General features: G+C 56.6%; 6 protein-coding genes across 6 annotated transcripts; 2 read left to right on the top strand and 4 right to left on the bottom strand.

Moving 5' to 3' along the window:
* Positions 1–665: 665 nt before the first annotated feature.
* On the bottom strand, positions 666–1,296 carry B0T26DRAFT_647125 (peptidyl-prolyl cis-trans isomerase fkr-3; the record flags this gene model as incomplete). The annotated part of the gene is made up of 5 exons (XM_060437874.1): positions 666–711; positions 824–844; positions 916–976; positions 1,039–1,103; positions 1,172–1,296. 5 exons carry the CDS (start codon positions 1,294–1,296, stop codon positions 666–668), a joined length of 318 nt encoding a protein of 105 aa, XP_060296913.1.
* Positions 1,297–2,673: 1,377 nt separating this feature from the next.
* B0T26DRAFT_676323 (uncharacterized protein) lies at positions 2,674–3,429 on the bottom strand (the record flags this gene model as incomplete). Its single annotated transcript, XM_060439963.1, has 2 exons — positions 2,674–2,768; positions 3,192–3,429. The coding sequence occupies 2 exons, from the start codon at positions 3,427–3,429 to the stop codon at positions 2,674–2,676; spliced, it is 333 nt and encodes a 110-aa protein (XP_060296912.1).
* An 8,181-nt stretch (positions 3,430–11,610) lies between these two features.
* Positions 11,611–13,053, top strand: B0T26DRAFT_648018 (uncharacterized protein; the record flags this gene model as incomplete). The annotated part of the gene is made up of 1 exon (XM_060437967.1): positions 11,611–13,053. A coding segment is annotated over one exon (1,443 nt), but the record flags the coding sequence as incomplete, so codon positions are not given.
* A 1,128-nt stretch (positions 13,054–14,181) lies between these two features.
* B0T26DRAFT_711925 (major facilitator superfamily domain-containing protein) lies at positions 14,182–17,233 on the top strand. The gene is made up of 3 exons (XM_060442063.1): positions 14,182–15,153; positions 15,363–15,710; positions 15,786–17,233. Exons 1-3 carry the CDS (start codon positions 14,562–14,564, stop codon positions 16,868–16,870), a joined length of 2,025 nt encoding a protein of 674 aa, XP_060296910.1. The 5' UTR covers positions 14,182–14,561; the 3' UTR covers positions 16,871–17,233.
* On the bottom strand, positions 17,015–17,233 carry B0T26DRAFT_711915 (uncharacterized protein). Its single transcript, XM_060442062.1, has one exon. It carries the CDS (start codon positions 17,217–17,219, stop codon positions 17,034–17,036), a length of 186 nt encoding a protein of 61 aa, XP_060296909.1. The 5' UTR covers positions 17,220–17,233; the 3' UTR covers positions 17,015–17,033.
* Positions 17,234–19,262: 2,029 nt separating this feature from the next.
* On the bottom strand, positions 19,263–21,764 carry B0T26DRAFT_752083 (uncharacterized protein; the record flags this gene model as incomplete). The annotated part of the gene is made up of 2 exons (XM_060445479.1): positions 19,263–21,557; positions 21,630–21,764. 2 exons carry the CDS (start codon positions 21,762–21,764, stop codon positions 19,263–19,265), a joined length of 2,430 nt encoding a protein of 809 aa, XP_060296908.1.
* Positions 21,765–21,972: the final 208 nt, after the last annotated feature.

Genomic DNA, 21,972 nt, shown 5'->3' with positions numbered 1-21,972 from the left:
CCTAGAAAGCCATGTGCCAGGCAATAATGTCTGATACCTTTGGAGTGATCTTTTTGCGTCTCGTTGCTGAAGACCCCGACTTTAAGTTTTTTTGAGTCACCAGTAAAGCTTGATTCTAGTGCTTTCGGTCGTCTGTAGGTTCTTGGATACCTGCGTTCGCCACTTCCTTTTCCAGCCTTGAAGGTAGCCAACTAGCCTGCTAGCTTGCGTGAATCTGTTCAGTCCTGATCAGGAGATAATCAGAAAGACCATGAACTTCTTTCTAATAGTTGACACCATTTTTTGACACCATTTCAACTTGAACTGTAATTCCATACTCGGTAAAAACTGCCCACCCACTTGTTTGCTCATTGACCAGTCGTAATTCATTGATAAGTGCAACAAAATAAAGCAACAACGCAGATTGTTCTGATGAACCAGATTGCTACCTTAGTTTCCACTTCAAACCACTTCAAACCACCTTCATCGCGACTCTTAAACTTCTAGGAATTTCTAACATACCCGCGAGCAGCCAGGGTAAACCACCTACTCCTGATACTAGGTCGAGCAATAACTTCCTAGGATAATAATCCGCCAAGCCTGCCACTTATTCCACAGCCTTGAGGAAGACTTCGCTGCGTCGGGGTGTCAGTGCTTATATCCGAATATAGCCCAGTTGATTGGACTCACAATATCAGATCTGCGTTTGGGGGGATATGACCGTGGAAGCCTCTACGAAAAGTGTCAATTGCTAACATCCACGAAGTTGTTGAGGCAAGTGGGACTGGCGTTGGATTGCTATGGGGCGTTGGGGTTGTTAGGTTGTAGTGTGTTGCGCTCATACCTCTGTCCATAGGCGTAGTCACTGAGCTCCAACCCCTTGATTAGCTGAGCTATCCAGTATGAAGGCAAAGTAAATGGTTGCGATTTGCCTACCTGGTGATGTCGAGAATGGCCTTCTCGCCGACATTCATATCAAGAACGGCTTCATCCCAACCTAGAAGAGCATCAGCCTAGATTCTCCGCCTGGAATGTGTGCGGCTCGTGAGGCAGGTATACCCTTTATAAGCATTCCGACGCCAATCTGGGTTGAGAAATCTTCGCCATACTCCGAGGCGTCGAACCTATTGAGCGAAGCCGTCAGAGTCATACTTCAACTGCTGGTGGACCTCATTTTGGGACAAAAACTCACTTGGCACCTTTGTTATCTGGCTGGGTTGTGTCTTTCAACCAGCCCGTGTACTCGATCCAAACCATCTGCCCCTGTTGTGGCTTCTCTCCGGTCCCATCAACAAGAATTGTCTTCTCTACGCCCATATTGTGGACGAAGTCACTCGGCAGTAGGAGTTCTTTATACTCTGTGCCTTTGGGGATTTGCTTGGGTATCGCCCTCTGTTGGCTGGCAGGTTGTGTTGGAAGTAATCAGCAGAATATTTATATGAGAAACCCCCCCTAGAGAGGTCACCAACGGGGCAAGAGACAACAACACTGAACACGAGGAGAAAGAGCCGAGATAGTGTAGGGGTGGTCGGCAGGAGAACGAGCGAAAGCAAGTTGTAGGATAACTTGAGTAATAATACTGACTGGTGTAAACGTTGACGCTGGTTAAGGCGGCACAAGCCGGGTTATCGGGAGGTTGACAAGCCAGAGAAGCTCACGGGGGCACAGGGAGAGCAGGCGGCATCCATGGCAGGAGGAAACATAAGGAGGAGACCGGTCAGCTATTTATTATGGAAACGGGCAGTGGTCTTAGAAAAAGAAAGCTCTGGAAATATCCAGCCACCATGTCGAGACAGCATGGCATGGCATTAGTCTAAATAGTACCTCTCTGTACATCTATCTACCAGGGCTGGAGCCTTGCACCTATGGTTTCGCAGAGTACCAAGACAATTTGATGTTTGCGCCGATCGGCATCGACGACCGGGAGAGCCCAAAGACACCCAAGCTAGCCCGGTCTGCAATATCCAGTCTGGGCGCTGTCGGGTCTTTGGCTCGGCGGGCGAGATTGAGCTGGCCACCATCCATCCTCATGGCGTTGTACGACGCAGGTCTGCAATGGATTCGGCCCTGGTTGGTTCACACCAAAGCCAAGCAAGATCTGACGCGGGGTCTTCCCGTGGGGTCTCTTGATCCCTACCTTACCTGACAGTACCTTTGCTAGTGGTGGAAGGAGCATACCTGACGATGCCTACTTGTGTGGAGTGGAGAGAGGAGGTATGCACTTTCCATGTTAAGAACACTCCATGGCAGCTTCCCATCACGGACAGGTACCAATGGAAAGAGCCGACGAATGCTCGGCCCCTTGGCTTCAGTTTCTCTGGACCCCACTCGATCTCTCGTGCTAGCCAACAGCTCGAACCTGAACCTGGGAATCTCTCATTCCGTGCTAACCTGACCTACTGGTCTGCTACTAACGCACATCCACACCCACACTCCTTCAATCCTAAACCCCGCCGAGTGCCCCCTATCCTATGCCGCACTCGGCATTGTGCACTCGGCATCGTGCACTCGGCATCGCTGACGGGACAATCGCGGATTGCAGCCGCCCAAACGGTGGTTGCATGCGCTAGTGCTCGTTTCTCCTTTCGAATTTGGCAGCCCGGCCTCGTGTGACGGTTGCAAGAGACCTGAATGACAGTGTGACAAGGTTGAGGCCTGTTCGCTAGAGGGCGATCCACTTGTAGCTGCGTGCAACTACCGTTGCCGAGCTGCGTTCACCGCGAGCGACCTCCCGGGAAACCTCCTGCTAGGGCCGTTGACTTTCCCGCCTTGTGCATCGACGCTTGGGACTGCACACGGTGGCCGGTGACTTTGCCGGGAACCTCAAGGGCCAGACATATAGATGGAGCCACCGACGAGGTCTCAACCTGTCACTACCGGCAATTTCTCCTGACTCATCGGACGAGGGAAGGCGTAGCCGGGTATAAGCCGAGCCGAGACTGGCGCAATCACAAACCTCTACCCAGCCATGCTGGAGGAGCTGGAAAAGCGGATAGCGGATGGGATGGCGGATGGCTGATGGCTAATGCATCGTGGGGAGAACGAGGGGCTCCCGTGTTTGTTTGACTGCGAAAGTGGCGAACGCAACACTGCAGCAGACACATACCCTTGCAGCATGGCCATTGCCATTGATGCTGCCGGTGTTGGCGGCCGCGCCAGACACAATACATTTCTCGTCATGCTTGCGACTCACTTCATCACATCAAACTTACCACTGGGACTCGCAACTGTGATGATGTACATGTACGAGAGCTGCAGACAGCTAGCACCCGGAAGTTCGAGGCAGACGAGCAGACGCAGCCTGCCGCTACCACGGACTCTCGAAGGCGCTAAGAGTCGAGGAAGGTGGTGGTTGGGCGCAGACGACCGTCCCGGCACGGCGACCCAACTCGGCGAAAGCCGCCACTTCTCCTTCTGCTGCGCCGTGACCCCCAACGAGAGAGCTTGCATCGCCTAAGTGCTAGCTGACAACCTAATCGACACGTCTGCCCTCTATTCTCGCTGCTCCGGGTAAGAGTGCAGATGAGAGTCGGGGACTCCATAGTTTTGAGGTGTCCGGCAATGTCAACACTTGTTCGGCTGGACGACGACCCAATCGTTTCAAATCAACCTCATCAAAGATGAGAGCCCCATAGGGCCTTTTCTCTTAAAAAGCTGAGACCTAGCCGGGTCTGGACATAGTGGTTCTTGCCAAGGACATGGTCACTTTTGTCGATTCTGCAAGTATCCTTCACCTCACCGGCCAGCTTCGGAACCAAACCGTCGTGCAAGTAGGAACTCGTCCACATTGTCCGTGGGCCTTGCCAACTGCGGAAGATGGTTGTAGATGCACGATAAACGAGACGCCTGCAGGCTGGCGAGATAGCCCAGGGCGAACTTGCTGTCCTATCGTGTCTCGTGGGTTGAGAAGATCGGGGCCTGGGTGCATTGCGAGGGTCCCACCCCGGACGATGGCAGGCGGAGACGTCTCGATCTGCGCAACCATGCGGTGGATATCACATCTGCAACGAAGAGTCTGATGCAAGATATATTGATATGACCGGCGGGGGTCATTGCGTAGCCGCAACTGCAGCTAACATCCCACCCCCCTCCCCCCTACCGATCTTGTTTCGGAGACTCTTGGGGGCAGAGAGAAGCCTTGCCCCTCCGTATCTCGTGTCATACATCGGTCATTGCCGAGTCACCACTTTTGCTCCTCGGATGCCCAGGTCACCAACGTTCCTAACCATTCCCATCTGACTTGCCCCGTGTGAGCTAAAGAGCTAGACAAGCTGAGACGAGCCATCAGCCGGACCAGAGTCGGTCTGCTGCTGCTATTCGGCGGCGGCGGCGTCTACCGTTGAAATTTCATTGAATCGGCAGACAGCTCGGGCTCCGATGTTGTAACCGCCTTGGATTGGATCTTCTTGTCCAGCACGATCCCACCCCTTACCGGCTTCGGCTCGACTTGGGGACAACTAGCGGTAAGCAACAAAACCGGGCAGTTCTCTCGGCCGCCATTGGCTCGCGGCCGACTCTTCACGGAATCGAGATCGAGCCCGTGAGGAGACGGAAAAACACGTGGAGCCCCTCAAGTGGGCAAGCACTTGAGCGTCACAAGCCCGGCCTCCTTGGCCCAGATCCTGTTGCCCTGATCTGGTGATGGCCGGGCAGATCCGTTGCAATGGCATCTTCCGAAGTGACCAAGGTTCTCCGCTACCCCAACAACGACGAGGCGGAACTTGCCTGCCTATCTTTACAACCTCATGATACGCTAAAGCTATACTGCAAGCCAGACGCGAGTTCCTCCCCTCGCATTCGCCGTCACACTTGTGACAACGCAGATGGAAGCTGCTTGGCCCCCTTCGACTGAAACGGGCCCCTTCGGATGAAAATGTCATCAATCAATATTGAAGGTTCTGAACCCAACTCGGGATCAATTTTCGAGGTATCAATAAGGAAGGAGGGGAAATTAATGGGGAGCATAACGCGGTTGTGACAAACAACGGATCGCCTCACAGTACACACAAGACTTTCTATGTTCTTTCCAGGACTCTAACCCGTACTCTCGGCGATCTTGAAACGAGGGTTTGAAGTTGGAGGATGTCTTTGATAGGAAACGTGAATTTTGGCTAATCACTGGCAAAGTATGCCGCGATACTGCTAATTGCAATGGGGAAGCCAACTGCCGGTAATATATTGCACTTGTAACTCGATTGATCTCGTTCAAATCCCGGAAACAGAGCGCAAGCGCTGAGGCTCGGTTCCGACACGGCTTGATATGTCTGCGTCGAGCAGCCGACGAGATTCAACCGTGCCAGCCAGCAGCAATGACCCGCGTCATAAAATGAAAAGGAGCACTTACTATTCAGCGGGAGAGGAATGTGGACCGGCGAGCGGATCAGCAGTTGGACAGATTAGAGGGGATATCTCGAGATGGCTTTCGAGCGGTCGTCCAACCATCCTAGCAATGTCGACTTCTTGAGATGACTAGACCTCGCGGGCCGGAAAACAGAGCTGACGGAGAGGCTGAGCCTCAACTAGGTCGTACTAACGGTGCGAGAGACTGGTCCTCTCCATGAGGAAATGTTGGCGGTGATGAGGTGTGGCAGACATTCTAAATCATCCTTCAACGCAGGTGGTCTGCCGTGCCGCAGCTCCCTTCTTTCTTCAGGTGAGCAACTTGCGGCGTGGCGGCCCAGTTGAAACGAAACGAGGAACGGGGGCTCGTGGATGGGGGTAAGGGGAGCCACCTCGCGAGTGCGTCAAAACGAAACAAGAAAAAAAGCCGGGGCCGACCGCTAATCGCGACGGGACTGAGTAATAGTATGGATTTGTGCCCAGCCCATCATTGTGCGGGAGATAATCGGACCACACTTGGCTTGGGAGTCGGGATAGGTAACAAAGGCACAGTCAAGTCACGCTAACCATTCGTTGCTGCTCGATGCCTGTTCAGGCATCTGGAGGCAGCGAGTATGTGGTTGTGTTCAGCCAACTACCTGTAATCCGTGTTCCGCTTCTGGCCGGACACCTGATCCCCCACTGTCTCGCGACAAATGTTAGATTTCCGAAAACCACGACGAATGTCCGCCAGCTTTCCCATATCAGCAAAGCGGTTCCTGCAGCTGGTTGCTGACGACATACGGCTAGCAGTAGCCCTGCTGCAATGCACCACACACGTTCTCGTCTGGAGTGCTTTGTTTGCTGCGCGAATATTACAGAGCGTCCGTGTATAAAAATATCTTCCCCACCACCTGCACCACGCAGCCCGTCCAAGAGGTTAGAACCCTCTTTGACGTTGGCGTCGCGCAAGGCGTGCGGCACAGAAACAATAATCTTGCTCGGTTGGTGAATAGCGCAACCATGAGTTGCTTTGTTGGCACGCTCACCCCATCTTTCATCTTCATTCCGTCCGAAGCCACCGAATTTTCTCATTCAGCTGAATGAAGCCAAGCAGAGCCCGCTATGTTCACCATTTCCGTGCGATGAAGTGCCAGCCGAGTCGAGTCGCTTCTCACTCTTCCGTGTCTTTGATCCACCGGGTTTTGGGTCAGCCCGGAGCGATTGAGAAAGACGCCCGCCCGTGCGCCCGGTGCCTGGCGAGATCGGTGGAGCCTGGAGCATCCGTACTCCGTAAAGAACGAACCCCGAAAATCCTGTGAACCACCAACCGTCCATCCATGAGGTGGCCTCGTCCTACAGGGCAGCAGCACAGCCCCCTCCGCCTGGAACCCACCGCAGTGGTGGTGTCCCAAACCAGCCTGGGCACCCAATTAATACTTGGTGTTGTGCTGAGTAAACCGCCTTCCTTTCTGGTCACAATTCAATGAAGACCTGGTAGTTTCCATGTATTGTCTGTGTTTGCGTGCGTGCGTGTGCGTGTGCGTGTGCGTTGCGTGTGCGTGTGTGTGTATGTGTGTGCGTGTGGCCGCATGCATTTTAGCCCGTTGCGTTCAAGCAAGCTTTTTTATCTCGCAGAGGAGCGGAAGGGTCCCTTCTCTCCAGGGCGGCCATCTGTCGGGTTCTACGAGCCTCAGCCAGAGCCTGTCCTCGAAGATGGCCGGTTGGGCTTTTACTTGGCCGACAATGTAGCCCATGCAGCCAAAGCAGCGACGCCATCTTATCTGGAGAACGGCAAGCGGCAAGCGGCAAGCGGCAAGCGGACCAGGTCAGTGGCCGGCGCGTCGCTTCTGGGCGGGCGCCTCAATTAGGTAGGTCGGCTGGTTGGCCAGTCCCAGGGTCAACAACACGGACGGTCATTGATAGACGTTAAAAGAGTCTTAAACGACGACTAGGCTTCTTCTGCGTTGAGGATTTGTTGTTTATCTGTAAACCCGCGATCCACATGAACGAAACAGTGAGGGCCTATATTAGGAGTGAGGCAGCTGCGTGCAATACTGAACATGTACAGCAAGCATCTTCCGTGACCCGCTGTGTCGACTGAGATAGACAGGATTCCGCAAAGCATCAAACCAGCTCCGCTGCGCCACCTTGCTCAAGACGAAGAAGAAAAGAATGAAGATACAATACGGAATATCCCGTACTAAAGAGACATTCGTACTCACCCCCCACAATCGCTAAAGCTCCATTTATGAAGGTTTCATGTTCAAAGGAGAGCGGACCCGTCGTTTAGTCGGAATTTTTGTGGGGCAAGTAGAAACGAGGCCGAGCCGTTTTTGGGGCTTCAAGTTGCTGTGCTGCGTACTGCGTACATATATGATCGCCTCGTCCCGAGCATGATCGAGCTATGTACGTCGGTTGCTCTTCCCGTGGCTTGCCCAGCTATTATATTAGAGTCATATAGCAAGAGCTCTTCCTATAAGTGGCGACGCATCTGCAGGTTTCTTTCTCCTTTCGCGGGACTTAATTAGCAGCTTGATTAACTTAGATTCGGCTGATCACCACAGCTCGCAAAGGCGATATGCCACGCCGAAGAGGGCATGCACTGTCCGGTTTCTGCGCCTGACAAAATACACGTCTCCAGATACCTTCCATAGCACAGCAAGCAGCGGCACACGGTAGAAGTCTGCTAGTGGAAGTTGACTGGGAATTGAAAGGACTAATACGGAGACAAGACACACAATTCAGGTCAATACTGCACATCCGAGACCCCTCCTTTCGTAACTGGACTGGACTGGACTGGACTGGACCACCACACCACCCCGTACAGGAACGCACATGTATTGTTGCTGCAGGACCGCAGAGGGCTGTGCTCACTTAGGTTACGATCTGATTGACGGCCAGCCAGCTTCCACTCGTGTCGTAGGAGATGCGCCCGCCGCCAAGCGTGCTGTTCGCTGGAGTGAGTTCATAATTAGTATACTATCCCGAACTTCGAACAAAGGCGCGTGGTCCGTGAAGCACACACGTGTCGCCGGCCGACAAAGCGTTCCTCTGGATGTTTCCTGTTTCCTTCTTTGAATCCTTCCTTTCTCACTTCATTTCCAGAGCCGCGGACAACGGCCACGATGGAGAAACCGCTACCCAAAGCCGGCAGGGCAGGGGCACTCGGGGGCGGCGGCTGGCGTTTTCTTGTTGGTCACGCCCGGTGGGGAAAATCTGCCAAAGAATCCGCAAAGAATCGTAATCGGCTTGACCTGCACGCGTTCGAAACCGACCTTCGTCTTCCAGATCCCAAAGGACCCACATAGTGAGCTGGGGTAATGAAGAAAATTGGCCGTAGCGGCAGCACAATAATCGATGGGCCAACCACGACCCCAGTTGCCCCCTGGTCACTCACCGGTGGGGTCACTCCTTCATTCTTTTGGACGCTTCAAAGTCTTGGTGACTTTGCTGGACGAGATGCTACTGCTAGGCCCAGTAAGCGAAATGCGCTGGCGCCAACGTACCCAGTACCCACGCTTTCCCATTTCTAGTCCCCGGACCATGCGCCACCGCCCACTCTTTCTTGAGCACTTGCCCCCTTGGACAAGCGGCGCAATCTTAAACCACCCCCTCCCGCTCAGAACCCACCACAACCCCCCCTAGCTCTGCGGTGACCGATCCCACCACTAACGGCCGTCCGCGGCTGCAAGGCGTGGGTGCAAAAAAATGGTGCCTGGCGTACGCACTGGAATGGGTCCATCCGTCCCAGGGGCTCAAGGGCTCAGGGCCACATGGGCCCCCCCATTCCGCCGATCGCATTCGCAACCTCTGCATGCTGCCCTGGCCTTGTCGGGTCGAGAGGTTATAAACTTTAGCGCGTTTGCTTCTTGATATCAAGTCCTCGTTGGGAGACAATTGGATTGCATGAGGACACAATCCTAAGCTGAATGAATGCACCGCGTACCTTGTTAGTTTGTGTATGCTGCGGGGTCGAATGGCTCGATGTCCGCCGTCCCGCTGTGACCTGTCTCTCCAAAAGAGCCCAAGATCGAATCCCGGCCCCTGTTGTCCGTTTTGCGCCGTTACGTCCAAAGTCCTCTCGCAGTCAAGTTTGGACAGTCGGGTACCTGCTTGTCTAGCGGACCCCACGGCTTACAAGGACGCGAGAGCCTTCCGACCCATCTTAGCCTAGGCGGCGGCCCTGGCTCAAAGTGGTGTAATATCCCAATACTACCTTTACCTGCTCCCATCGCACACCTGCATCCCTGGCTGACACCCTTGCAGCGCTCCGCCCCAAAGTGCCATTCCCCTTCCATTTGCCAACTCCTTATTGTTTCCGGAGTCCAGTGCTCTCCGGTCGTTTGCACCCTCACCTCCTTTCTCCCTGCCGAACGTCAACCCCATCACGGCATTCTCTCTCGACGGTGTCGTCCTTTTTGAACGCCACCACGACCCGTCGACCGCCCTAACGTCGTCGATTTTTCTTTCTGGTGTCTCTTTTCTCTCCACCGACTCTTGGGAAATCAGGAAAAGGAGACGACCCGCCGCCGAGGTCATCGTGGATCCAGATGCTCGCCCTGCAACGAAATCGAGGACGCGAATCCCTGGCCCGACGATCGTAAACGACGGCTTTCTTATCATTACGCCATTTTGCGCGCCCGCATCTCATCAACATCTTTTTGACGATTTTTCGTCAAGTCACTCTTTTAAACAGTCCCGATATCGAAACAACTATCCGAGTTCAAAGATAAACTTAAATGTAAGTGTGCACGGGTGGACGACGAGGACGGCGGGACGGGTTAAGGGTTCGCATGAGTTTCGAGGCACGTCAATCCGTCCGCAGGGTGGGAGAGAGAGGGGACTCTACGCTCGGCGGACTGGTGTCGACCGCCTCCCTCTTCGCAGGTGATCTTCTGCGGATCTTTCATGCGCGCGAGCGTGTTGGTGGAGTGGTGGTTGGTTGGTGTTGAGAATGCGACTGACATCAGGTGTCTAGACCCACGCTCATTGACATCTCTGTCAAGTCATTCGTTTTCCAACATTCCTGACAAGTGTGAGTGACTGGTCTCCCCAACGTCACCGTCGCCTTTCGAGGCGCTGACCTTGGCTTGGAGCAGACATCGCTATCCATCTCATTTTTTTTTTGGTGACTTCGCCTTCCCATCCGGCTTTTTTGTCGTACGATACCAAGAGCGCATGAAGGATAGGGCTTAAAAGAAAAGAATGCGGACGACCTCACTTTTGGTCGCCGCTTTTGTGGCGGCCACGGCGGTATTTGGCGAGGAGACGGGACCAAGGATTTATTTCCCGCGTCACGTCAAGCGGCAGTTCACCAATGATACGAATTCGAACACGATAACATCACAGGCAGCCGCGGCGTCGTCGTCGTCGTCTTCGTCTTCGTCATCGTCGTCATCGTCGTCATCGTCGTCCTTATTTACGTCTCCCGAAGCCGATACATCTTCGTCAACATCGCACGAGTCAACAAAGAGGGCGAGCACGTTCTCGCCGAGTCAGATCCTCTCGTCCATCACGTCCGAGTTTCCGTTTCCCCCGACAAAATCAGCAGAAGAGCCCGACACAACCTCGTCAACCATTCCGGACTCGAGTACCACGAAGGTGACGACGGTTGTAGTCTCGAGCACTATCATCGTATCGCCTACCGCTGGCACTGGAGTCGCAAATGGCACCACTTCGGATACAAGCACGGGTGCCGAGACTACCACCTCGGACACGGCAAACTCTAGCCCAGTGAAACCCTCGTCAACCGCTCCGACAACAGATGCAGACACGACGGCGCCTACGAGCACGCCTCCAACGAGCACGCCTCCAACGAGCACGCCTCCAACGAGCACGCCTCCGACAAGCACACCTCCGACGAGCACTCCTCCGACGGCCACGCCTCCAACGAGCACACCTCCGACGAGCACTCCTCCGACGACCACGCCCGAGACTACGCCACCAACGAGCACGGCCCCAGCAAGCTCGGATACGGAAACTACTCCGGGCACGACCCCGGCAACCTCGGTCCCGACCACCGCACCGCCTGTTTCATCGGTGCCGCCGACAACTACCGCACCGGAGACAACGCCCGAGACCACGCCGGCAACTACAGAGGAGCCCACCACCGTCCCGCCAACAGAGCCAACGTCGACGCCCCCTACTGCGACGACAGCCCCGACATCTGATATTGTTGTGATTCCCTCGAGCACGACTCCAACCACTTCGTCGATTCTTTTGGCTCCATCGGGTGAGGTGACGACGTCAGCGACCACATCTCCGGATTCGAACCCGATTAGCTCTCTTATTAGCGAAATCAATTCTGTCGTGACGAGCATCCTTAGCCCGATTCTGAATGCAACGGAAACGACACTTCCTCCTCTGAGCCCAACTTCAACCCCCGTTACCGTAACATCGGATGCGCCAACCACGACACCGGAAGTGACCGACTCGACACCAGTCGGGACAGCGACTTCACAGCCGCCTCCGCCCATTTCAAACACGACAGAATCGGCCACGGCCACTGACACAGGGAGCGCCTCGGTCACGGAAGTCCCTCCTACTACTACCGCTCCCACCGCCACTGGTACTGGAACTGAGACTACCCAGCCCACAGTCACGTCGCCACCGGAGACGTCTACAAATGGGACTGTCTCCACACCTCCAGTAACTGAGACATCGGCTCCACCGCCTATCAGTGTAGCTCCCGGGAACGTCACTTCGACTGCCAACAACACTGCTACGGCAACAGAAGGAACGCCGACGACAACCAATATTATCATTCCTTCGAGCGTCACGAGTGTTGCTCCCTTGACTACGCTGACCAACTCGGAACCTTGGCTTCCCACCACAATTGTTGTGGATCCAACTACAGCTACCACTGGCGGGGCCTTGGCACCGACTGCTTCAAACTCAATCCCGCCTACCTTTCCCGGGGCCATCACTCCGGACTCTGGCACGGTTACCCAGCCCATTGACACGACGGTCATCCAGATCGGCTTCCTCCAGGGATATAACTATCCGTTTGTGGTGGATAATACGAAGGCAGCAGCGCAACTCTTCCAACTGCTTCCAGAGGCTCTAACATTTACCGGCAAATTCCCGAGTGACAAAGTTCAGGTAATCAAGCTGATCCCTGCCTTGACGGGGCAGACATTGGGATACATATCGACCCTGGCCATCTGCACTTACCCAACCAACATGATCGATTCTTTGAGAATCGACATCAAAATCCCGAGCTCGCTACTATACAACAACCCGGACAAGCTCATCTACAATCTGACACAGCAAATCAACCCGGCTATCGATATCATCATGGGGTCTCTTCCGGATGATGGAAGTTCCACACCCGGCGGCACCCCGTCTCCGACGGGCGCGCCCAACGGCGGCCCCTTCGATCCTAATGATAGCTCAACCAACCAGAGTTCTTCTCAGCAGGGCATGACTGCTGGCATCACTGTCAGTGCAGTCTTTGTCGCCGCGGCGTACGGAGCCGTTATGTTCATCATTGCTCGGCGGTACAAGAAGAAGAAGCAGCTTCACCGGCGTGCGAGCTCTATCAGCAACCCGTCTGAGATGGAGCAAACGGCGCGGGGCAGTCCGGCACTCATGGGCGGCGCATTGCTGAGCCGAGACTTTACCAGCAGCTACGGGGGCGTGGCGGGCGGGCGAGACAGCCACGACAGCGGCAGGAGCGGGATGGGCAACTCTGGGCGGACCAAAACTATTTCGGCGCCAGTCGCTGCGGGAAACTCGCTCGGCTGGAACTGATGAACGAATCTCTTATGGCGACGCCTCCTCCCACACACAAACGACGGAAACCGATTGTTTTATTTTCAGCTTCGATACCCTTCGAGTGCTCTATTGTTCTACTTTGATCACATCATCATTTTACTACTGCTTCTCTGGGTACTCATGTACTGGGGGGAAAACGCAAACGTTCTATCATAGACCCCGGATTTGAGCGACACCGACCTCACCACGGCGAACTCTTTTTTTTTAACTGTGCATTACTCTTCGACGGCGGACTTGGCTTTGCTGTAGCAGCTAGCCGCCCTTATTTACCAACCCTTCGGCACCGGGAGAGGACTGCAGCCCACCTTTTGCTGGCGGCAGTCTGGTGGCGATGGATTTATACTATTAATTATTCTTTTTTGGTTTAGTTTGTGAAAAAGGGGCGGGGGGCGTCGTCGGCTGATGGCGCCGTGATCTCGTCTCTGGGCGAGAGATTAGGAGATTTGGGTAGGAGACGTTGTGAGGAGAAAATGAAGAGATGAGACTTTGATCTTCTACGATGGTTTGCTCCCCGAACGGGGGCTTGCCTCTTCTGTATTTTTGGCAATTCGGCAGGCCCTGTGGCGGACGGCTCGAGACTTGGACTTGACAGTACATTCGTGGTCAAGCAAGCAAGTTGGCCATGTGGATGACCATTTGGGGGAGATCTTGATCTTATTCTGTTGTAATGTTAGAGCATCTTGCAATCACAGTACAATAAAGAAGTCCGACTCGGATTGAACGCAGAATTTTGTCCCGTCTTAGTCCGTGGAAACAGTATCGGATGAAGGTCAATTGGATATTAAATTTAAGACTAAAATCCATTCGTTTATCTTTTCAAATGAGATCCAACTTTAGACTTTGACTTCGTTGAACTTACAATGGCCGCTGTATCCATGTTTGACAGTTTGGAATCTTTGGATGGCAGGTGGGCCTCCCCTAGGCCTAACCCTACTGTGGCCTGGCGGCTTCCTGGCCCCCTGAGCCTCTGAGGCTCTGGGCCGTGTAGGCCTGGCTGCTACTACGGGTAGCCTCGTGGCGGTGGTGGGATGAATGGCTGGTGCCCAGCAGTTCTGGTTTCACCTTAGTCATCCGGCTGTAAACCGGCCAGCGTGCTGGAAGCAGTTGGCAATTCAGCCTGGTGCACTATGTTCCAGGCAGAGAGTCCGGGCAAGTTCCATTACCTTGGACCAAGGAGGCATGGGGGACCACCATGCCGTTTCCACTCTGAGCGTGCGGCCCGTGAATGCCAGGTGCCCGAACCAGTTAACAATCGATTGCCGCAGTAAGCTTGTCGTCAGCTACCTATTGCTTACCTTACCTTATTACCTATCCTGGCTACCAAGCTCCGTCTCAGTAGCGCCCGCAATTGACATCGAGCCGAGATACGCATCTTACCGAGTCCCCACATCCTTAGCCCTAGTTTGGGCTCGACAGAGTTCTGACTGCAGTGCAGTGGCAGCGCAGCGCACGACGCCGGCGGCCGAGGCGACAGACATGTCGACATGTCCTCTCCCGAGCAGCACACTACGGCAACTAGGCAAGGCGGGGAGCACGGGAAAGACAGCGGCAATGGCTCTAACAGCAGCCAGTGGCACGACGCAGCGCCTTCGACTTCGTCCTCTGCGCAGACTAGCGTCCAGATGACGCCCGACACGGGCTCCGACGGGGGCTCCGACGACAACGTGCTCGTCGTGTTGCCATCCATGGCCAGGCACGGGGACGGGGACGGGAAAGGGGACACGCACAGGGGCCGCCGCCGTGCCGCCAACTACCACCATGAATTGTCTTCCGAGGTATACGAGCTCGAGGACATTGAATCCGAGAAGCTGCCCACTGAACGAGCCGAAGCGGCGCATGACGACGAGTCGGTCGGTACCGACGGGGCCCATGATTTCCCCCCGGCAAGCAACAGCGGCAGCGGCAGGCAGCGGCACCACCACGAGAGGCGGCGGCGGCGCGGAGCCAGCATCAGCACCACCGCCAGCTTCCAGCTGTACACGCCAGACGAGGAAAAGGCGGTCGTGCGCAAGTTCGACACGAGGCTGGTCGTCTTTGTTGCCCTGCTGTACATGCTTGGTTTCGTCGACCGCTCGAGTATGTCCTCTCTCCTTTTCCCTCCCTCTGCGTGCCCTGCACTGCACCTCGCCCGCTAGCGCGACTCCTGCCGCAGTGCCGCATCTCTGGAAGCGGCGGGTCGTTTTAACACGTCCATGTCAAAATGCCTGCCGGACCGTGTCAAGGCATTGCATTTGAGTTTGTTTATTGGGTCGCTGACCGAGTGCCACCTTGGCGCCTCGCTGTAGACATTGGAAACGCCCGTATCGCCGGCATGGACGACGACCTCCAGCCGGTGCTGAGGCGCGATGGCCTGTACGAGTGGGCCCTGGCTGCCTTCTACATCGCCTACATCGCCTTTGAATGGATGTCGCTGCTGTGGAAGGTGATCCCGGCCCATATCTACGTGTCGATGCTCGTGCTGTCGTGGGGCATCGTGGCGTCGCTGCAGGCCGTGGCCGTCAACTACCCCATGCTCATCTTCCTCCGCACGCTCCTGGGCATAGGCGAGGCCGGCTTCACGGGCGTGCCCTTTTACCTGTCCTTCTTCTTCAAGCGCCACGAGCTGGCGTTTAGGACCGCCATCTTCATTTCCGGTATGGCACTCCTGCGTCAGCCCCCCGTTCAGGGGCTTATCCGGCGAGATGATTCGGCTGACCCACTGTGACTAGCCGCTCCTCTTGCCACCACCTTTGCGTCCTCTCTCGCGTGGATGCTGCTCAAAGTGGGCGAGGCGAGCCCGATCGCCCCGTGGCGCCTGCTCTTTCTCGTCGAGGGCTTCCCGTCGGTGCTCGTGGCCCTCGTCGCCTGGCATGTCATCCCCGACTCGCCGGAAACGGCCCACTATCTGACAGCGCGCGAGAAGAAGGTGGCGCGCCTCCGGCTCCGACATGAGAATGGCTCTGATAGTAGTAGCGCGGGATGGCGAGGTAGGGCACTGTCCCTCGGCAGAAAACACGAGACGCCGGGTGGCGGCGGCGGCGACGACGACAGCGACGCCAAGGGCCTCAACACGCACGACGTGCTCGCGGTGCTCTGCGACCCGGCCGCATGGCTCACTGCAGCGATCCTCTTCTTGGCCAACATGGCATACTCGTCGCTGCCCGTGTTCCTGCCCACCATCCTGCGGTCCATGGGCCACGACCCGCAGTCGGCCCAAGCGCTCGCGGCGCCGCCCTACTTTGCCGCGTTCCTCTTCGTGCTCGCGACGGCGCACGCTAGCGACACGACGCGCGCGCGGGCGCCCTGGCTCGCGGCGCACGCGCTCGCGTCGGCGGCGGGCTACGGCGTGCTCGCGCTGGCCGACTCGCGCTTCCTCGCGCTCGACCCGGGCAGCATCGTTCGCTACCTCGCCGTGTACCCGGCGGCCGTCGGCTTCTTCAACGTCGTGGTGCTCACCATCGCCTGGAGCATCAACAACCAGCGCACGGCGTCGCGCCAGGGCGGCGGCTTCGCCCTCCTGCAGCTCGTCGGCCAGTGCGGGCCCCTCGTCGGCACCCGGCTGTATCCCGACGCCGACGCCCCCTACTACACGCGCGGCATGGCGGCCTGCGCGCTCGCTATGCTCGCCGTGGCGGCCCTGGCCGGCGCGCTGAGGTGGGTCCTCGCCAGGCGGAACAGGCTGCTCGACGAGGCCGAGAGTGCGGAGCCAGACGAGGACGCCGACGGGGAGGGCGAGGGTTTTCTGGACTCTGAGCGAGGGGTCGGGGGCGCCGCTAGGGACGCGCTGCGCGAGAGGTTCAGGTATATGCTCTGATGCCGTGTCGTTGCCTGTCTCTTGCGCTTGTATTTTGTGGCTTTCTTTTTAAGGTTTCGTGGGAAACAGCATGGCATGGCATGGCATGCTCGTGGTCTTGTGCATGTGCATGTATGTACATATTGGCAACGGCATATTTATTTAGTGTCTTTGATATTTTTCTCTAGAGCCTTGTTTTTTTTTGGGAGTGGCAGGTCTTAGTTGCACAATGGTTATATCTAATAGGTATCCTAGAAGAGTGTTTGTGTGTGTGTGTAGGTATTTGGAGATACGTAATAATGACAAGATGCAAAATTGGTTTGGTGCCCTTGTGTCCGTCTGTCTGTCTGTCTGTCTGCCTTCGATGCATGCGCGAAAGAGTCCCCCGAGACACTGCGGATACCATGGTCGCCGAATATTTACCACGCGTGCCAAGTTGTCTGTGTTGGCTTTTTTGGCCGTTGCTTCTCTACTTGTGTCGTTGGCGGATTATTCACTGCTGCTACCTTAAAAGCCAATTTTATCCCAACTCTCCACTGCCGAGTTCGCAACACTATATTATGAAGGCAGTGCTCGACTTGGTCACTTCCACGCATCCACTCTGTTGGCGCCCGCCGCGGCACTCACTCTGCGCCGCCTCATCCCTTGAGGCGGGCGGCGGCACGCGGCGGCGGCAACGCGTATTTCGCCGTCCTCGCTACCTACCTACTACGTAATACGCAAGTAAATAAGTCAGCTGGGTTCCTGGCGCGGCACTCACTGACTCCCAGAGCCCCCGAGTCGCATTCCCCGTCGCCGCCGCCACCGATGGAAGGAGTCGGAGTCGGATATTGAGTGCTACTACTAGTGCTGTGCCGCCGCCCCTCCTTTTTTGGGTGTCACTTGGCTGGTAGCCAACAAACAGACAGGCGCGTCTGAATGCGGACAGGGAGCGGCTTCTTGCTTCCGCGGAGCACACACACACAGTTCCTAAGCTAGGGATGCAGGAGCACCACTTGGCTTCGATTCTTTGCATCTTTCCCACAATCTCAATCTCTTTTTTTCTCTTTTCCTTCGCCGCAGCCAGGCATTTTATTTCATAGTAGTGTTGTCGTCAAGGATGGAACGGACGGGCGGGTACGTGACTAGCAGTCTAACGAGTGTGTGTCCCCTGTTTTGAAACTTGCGGACAGAAACGGCGACGGCGAAGGCTGACCGTCGTTTTTAATTTCTAGGCGCCTCCTTTTCCAGAACCAGGTGAATGGGTGACTGTTTGTGTCTTGTCGGTGAATATTTACCTGCCTGCCCTGCCTGTGCCGCAAGCAAATCTGCCCGCCTGCCCTGGATTTGGGTTGGGTTGGATTGGGTTGCATTGTCGATTACGGAGTGACCAAGAGTAATCGCCCGACTGAACAGGACAGGATGGCTCACTCACTACGAACCTACGAACCCAGTTCTATATTGCGAGCTTGTTGGGAGCTTACCTGTGTCATCTCATTTCCTTTCCTTTTCTTTCCAGCGCTAGGCATGATGACATGATAGCCTGCCGTGTCGTGTCGTGTTGAGTCGCGCCGTGTCGTGTTGAGTCGCGCCGTGTCGTGTTGATGGCATGACGTGACGTGACGCAACTGACGGCCATTGGCGGTTAATTATGATGCGGCAACATTTTTATAAACGGAAGAAAACGTTGCCGAGTACGTATTTGGCTGCTCGTAGCAGCCTCGGGCATGTCGTTCTGCGAGTGAGTGTGTGGTGTTTGTTTCGGCGCTCGCACTCGATTGATCAGTAGGTATGGGAGCGTTCGTTCGTTCATTCACTCCCTTGACCCCTGACTGAATAATAACTAAACCCGTCAACAAGTCCGAGGGAGCCCCTTACATTCAGGAGCACATACATACGTAGTACGTAGACAACCTACGATAGAACACACCTGCATCTGACGCATGGATTCTCACGCAAACAGTCCCACCTGAGTGCACTGCTTGCTTGGCGTCTCTTGAAAACAGAACATCCGCGGGACTAGCTAGCAGCGAAGGGACATGTCCCAAGGGAGAGCGAGCAACTGAATACCGTACCTAATTTCCTATTTTACCACCTTCCTGCCCGCGTGTTTTCACACAGCACCACCAATAGCTAATACTGCACATCGTCCTCCGCCACCCAAGCAAGAAGTAAAACGAGAAGCCAAACGTGAAGTGAGACATGAAGTGAAAGCATGGCCGTGAACAAGTGATCCCACGGCCCTATCCCATAGCCTCCTCCCGCTGTGAATCCCCGCGCCCACTGCCTGCCCTTTGTGCTGTGAAGAAATGAGTGAAAGCCGCCATTCCTATCCGTCACTAGCTATATAGGACACGTCACGGGGAAGGGGGCAATATCCATCCACACAAACATGTATGCACACGCAACACGGGAAGAAAGAGAGACAGAGAAATCAAGTCCCCGGAGCAGCAGCCATCCACGCGTAAGCCATGTCTGGCCCCGTGTGTTGCCGCTGCCGCTGCTGCTGCCTCTTCTTCATGTCCCGCATAATCTTTTCCTCCTCATCATTCCCATCACCACCCCTCCGCGGTGACGACAACGGCGACGATGGCGCCGGCGACAGCCCGCGCCTGAGCACCCACGACGCAAACGAGCCGCGCAGGACGCGCATCGACCTGGTGACGCGCCTTGTGCCTGTCGGGCCCCGGCCCCGGCCCCGGCCCCTTTTCTTCCCCCTCCTTCCTGCCGCCGCGGTCGCTACTACCGGCAGGCTTGTCCCGGGACAGTCGCCGTCGCCGTCGCCGTCGTCGCCGTGGGTCCCGTGGTTCTCGGCTTCACTTTCGGGTCTGCACCGCGTGCGGCTCCCAGTGGCCTTCTTTTTCTTCCCCGTCGTCGCCGTCGTGTCCCGCCACCACAGCCGTTTCGTGATGCTATTGCTCTTGTTTTTGGGCTTGGACTTGGGCCTGGACCTGGTTTTATTTGATTGAGTAGTAGTAGTGCCGGCGGCATTTCTTGTCCGTTTGAACTGCCGCGAAAGCCACGCGCGGAGGGTGGCGGCGCGGCGCAACAGGCGCTGGCGCTGGTTGCCGAGGGCACGGGGGCGCTTCTTTTTCGGCTTTGGGGCGGCGGCCGTGGCAGTAGTAGCAGCCGCAGTGGTAGCCGCGGCGCCGTTGTCGCTCTCCTCCTTGTACTCGCTGCCGTCGTCGTCTTCTTCGAGCCAGGTCCGCGTGTCCGGGTTGGTCGACGCGCGCGGCAGACAACGCGTTGAGAGGTTGTCGTCGTCGTCGTCCGAAACGGCAGCCGCGGCGCTGTAGTAGCAGTTGCTGCTGCTGCTGTTGTTGTTGGCCTTGTGCTTGTTTCGGAGGTAATCCTGGATGTCCTCGAGGAAGGACGACGGCGGGGACGGCACGCGCGTCGCGTTGGTTTCTTTCCCGCTGTCTCCTCCTTCGCTGGGGCCGCCGCCGCGCATGCTAGGTTTCTGCTCTTCCACATCAAGGGCCGTGCCAGCAGCAGTGACAGCAGCGGGAGTAGAGATTAGTTCGCTGTGGCTAGGCCCCGCCCCAGGGGAGTTGACGGCCGGGTTACCGCTTGCCCTCCTCACGGAACCAGTATGTGACTTTGCTTGGGGCATGGCATCTGCGTCCTTTGCTGCTGCTGCTTGACCATGTGAACCACTGCCACTATCCCCGACACTGTGTCCAAGCCCCTTTTGCCGTCCATCGCCCGCAGACAGCGCAAGCGCCGACGAGGCGCCGCTGCCGTAGGCAAAGTCCAGATGGGCCGTCGGGAACCCGTAGGCTTCCAGTCCAGAAAGTATGCGCCGGCTCAGCGTCCAGGGCTTCTGGTGATGCGGAAGGGGCGGCGGCGACGCGGAGAGGGGCGGCGAGGCTGCGCCGCCGGCGTCCGAGGGATACGACGACGAGGTGCTGCGGACGGGATAACAGGGGCCGTGCGGCGGGAGCGCGTCGTCGCCCGTCTTGTCCAGCGAGCACGACGACAAGATTGCGAGGCCGCCCTTGTTGGGCAGGACCACTAGCTCGGGCGAGTTCGGGGGGCTTTCGAATTCGAACGAGAACGCCTGGTGCTGCTGCTGTTGCCGCTGTTTGCCTACCCCGCTCTGTCGGGCGGCCTCGCTCGCAGACGAGAACGGCAGCGGCGGCGGCTTCTCGGCTCGCCGAGTATCAGCAGCACCGGCATCCGTAACACGATGAGCAAAGCCGTTCCTGCTGCGGCTCTGTGGGACCATGTTACCGGTACTGCTGCTGCCGAAACCAGAAACGCCGCCGGCCTCCCTGCTGGCATTGCTTTGGGCGGCAGCCGTGCCAATACCAATACCAGTAGCGGCAGTAGTATCAGCAGTAACCCATCTCCGCCGGCGGCCAGCTAGTATTTCTCGCTCAGTGGCAACGGCGGCTGGGGCTGCGAGGGAACTGCGGCTGCTGTCGCCGAAGCGCGGGAGCATGCTCCCCGCCAGGGCCACCATGACATCTTGGCCGCGGCGGCGGGCCGAGCCAACGCTGCTGCCGCCGCCACTCCCGCTGCCCTCTGGCTCATGGCCCACTGTCCCGGGTAACAAATTCACATTCTCTCCCGTGTCTCTCCGGCCTGCGGCTTCAAAGGGCCTGTTTTCGCCTGCAGCACTGGCGAGGGTAGGAGGAAGACCACCGACGTCACCGCCGCCGCCGTCGCTGCTACGGCGAGCACCCCGCGAGCCGCGCTGCTGCCCGTCAGCATTTAGGTCCTTCTCCTAGAGGCCCGCAAACGTGTTTGGGACGTTGAGGCGGCGGCGGACAAACGGGGCTGACGTTGTGCGGCTGACCGTGACTGTGCTGCTGGGCTGGCTTTTCTGGCCCAGGGGCAGCGAGGCAGTACCGCCAGCGGACGCTGAGGCAGTGCTAGCGGAAAGCTCGTGACGAAAGGCGCGGCTGGGCAGCGTCAGCGCCGGCATGCCCATTGCGGCAGCTGTTGCGAAGTCGGCAAATGACCTCCCGTCGAGGGAGTCGAGAGGGCAATCGCTCAGCGCGGAGCTAGGAGACAAATAGTAAGGAGAATCAAAGTATCTTCGCACCAGAGAGCGGGAGAGAGGAGAGACAAAGCACGTGTGTGAACCACAGTGATGATAGATATTCTTCAACCAACAAAATACAAAATTTCTATGCTGT

The sequence above is a fragment of the Lasiosphaeria miniovina genome, assembly GCF_030549165.1.
Source record: "Lasiosphaeria miniovina strain SMH2392-1A chromosome Unknown B0T26scaffold_4, whole genome shotgun sequence".
Classification (NCBI taxonomy): Eukaryota; Fungi; Ascomycota; class Sordariomycetes; order Sordariales; family Lasiosphaeriaceae; genus Lasiosphaeria; species Lasiosphaeria miniovina.
This window is presented reverse-complemented; position numbering and strand designations above follow the sequence as displayed.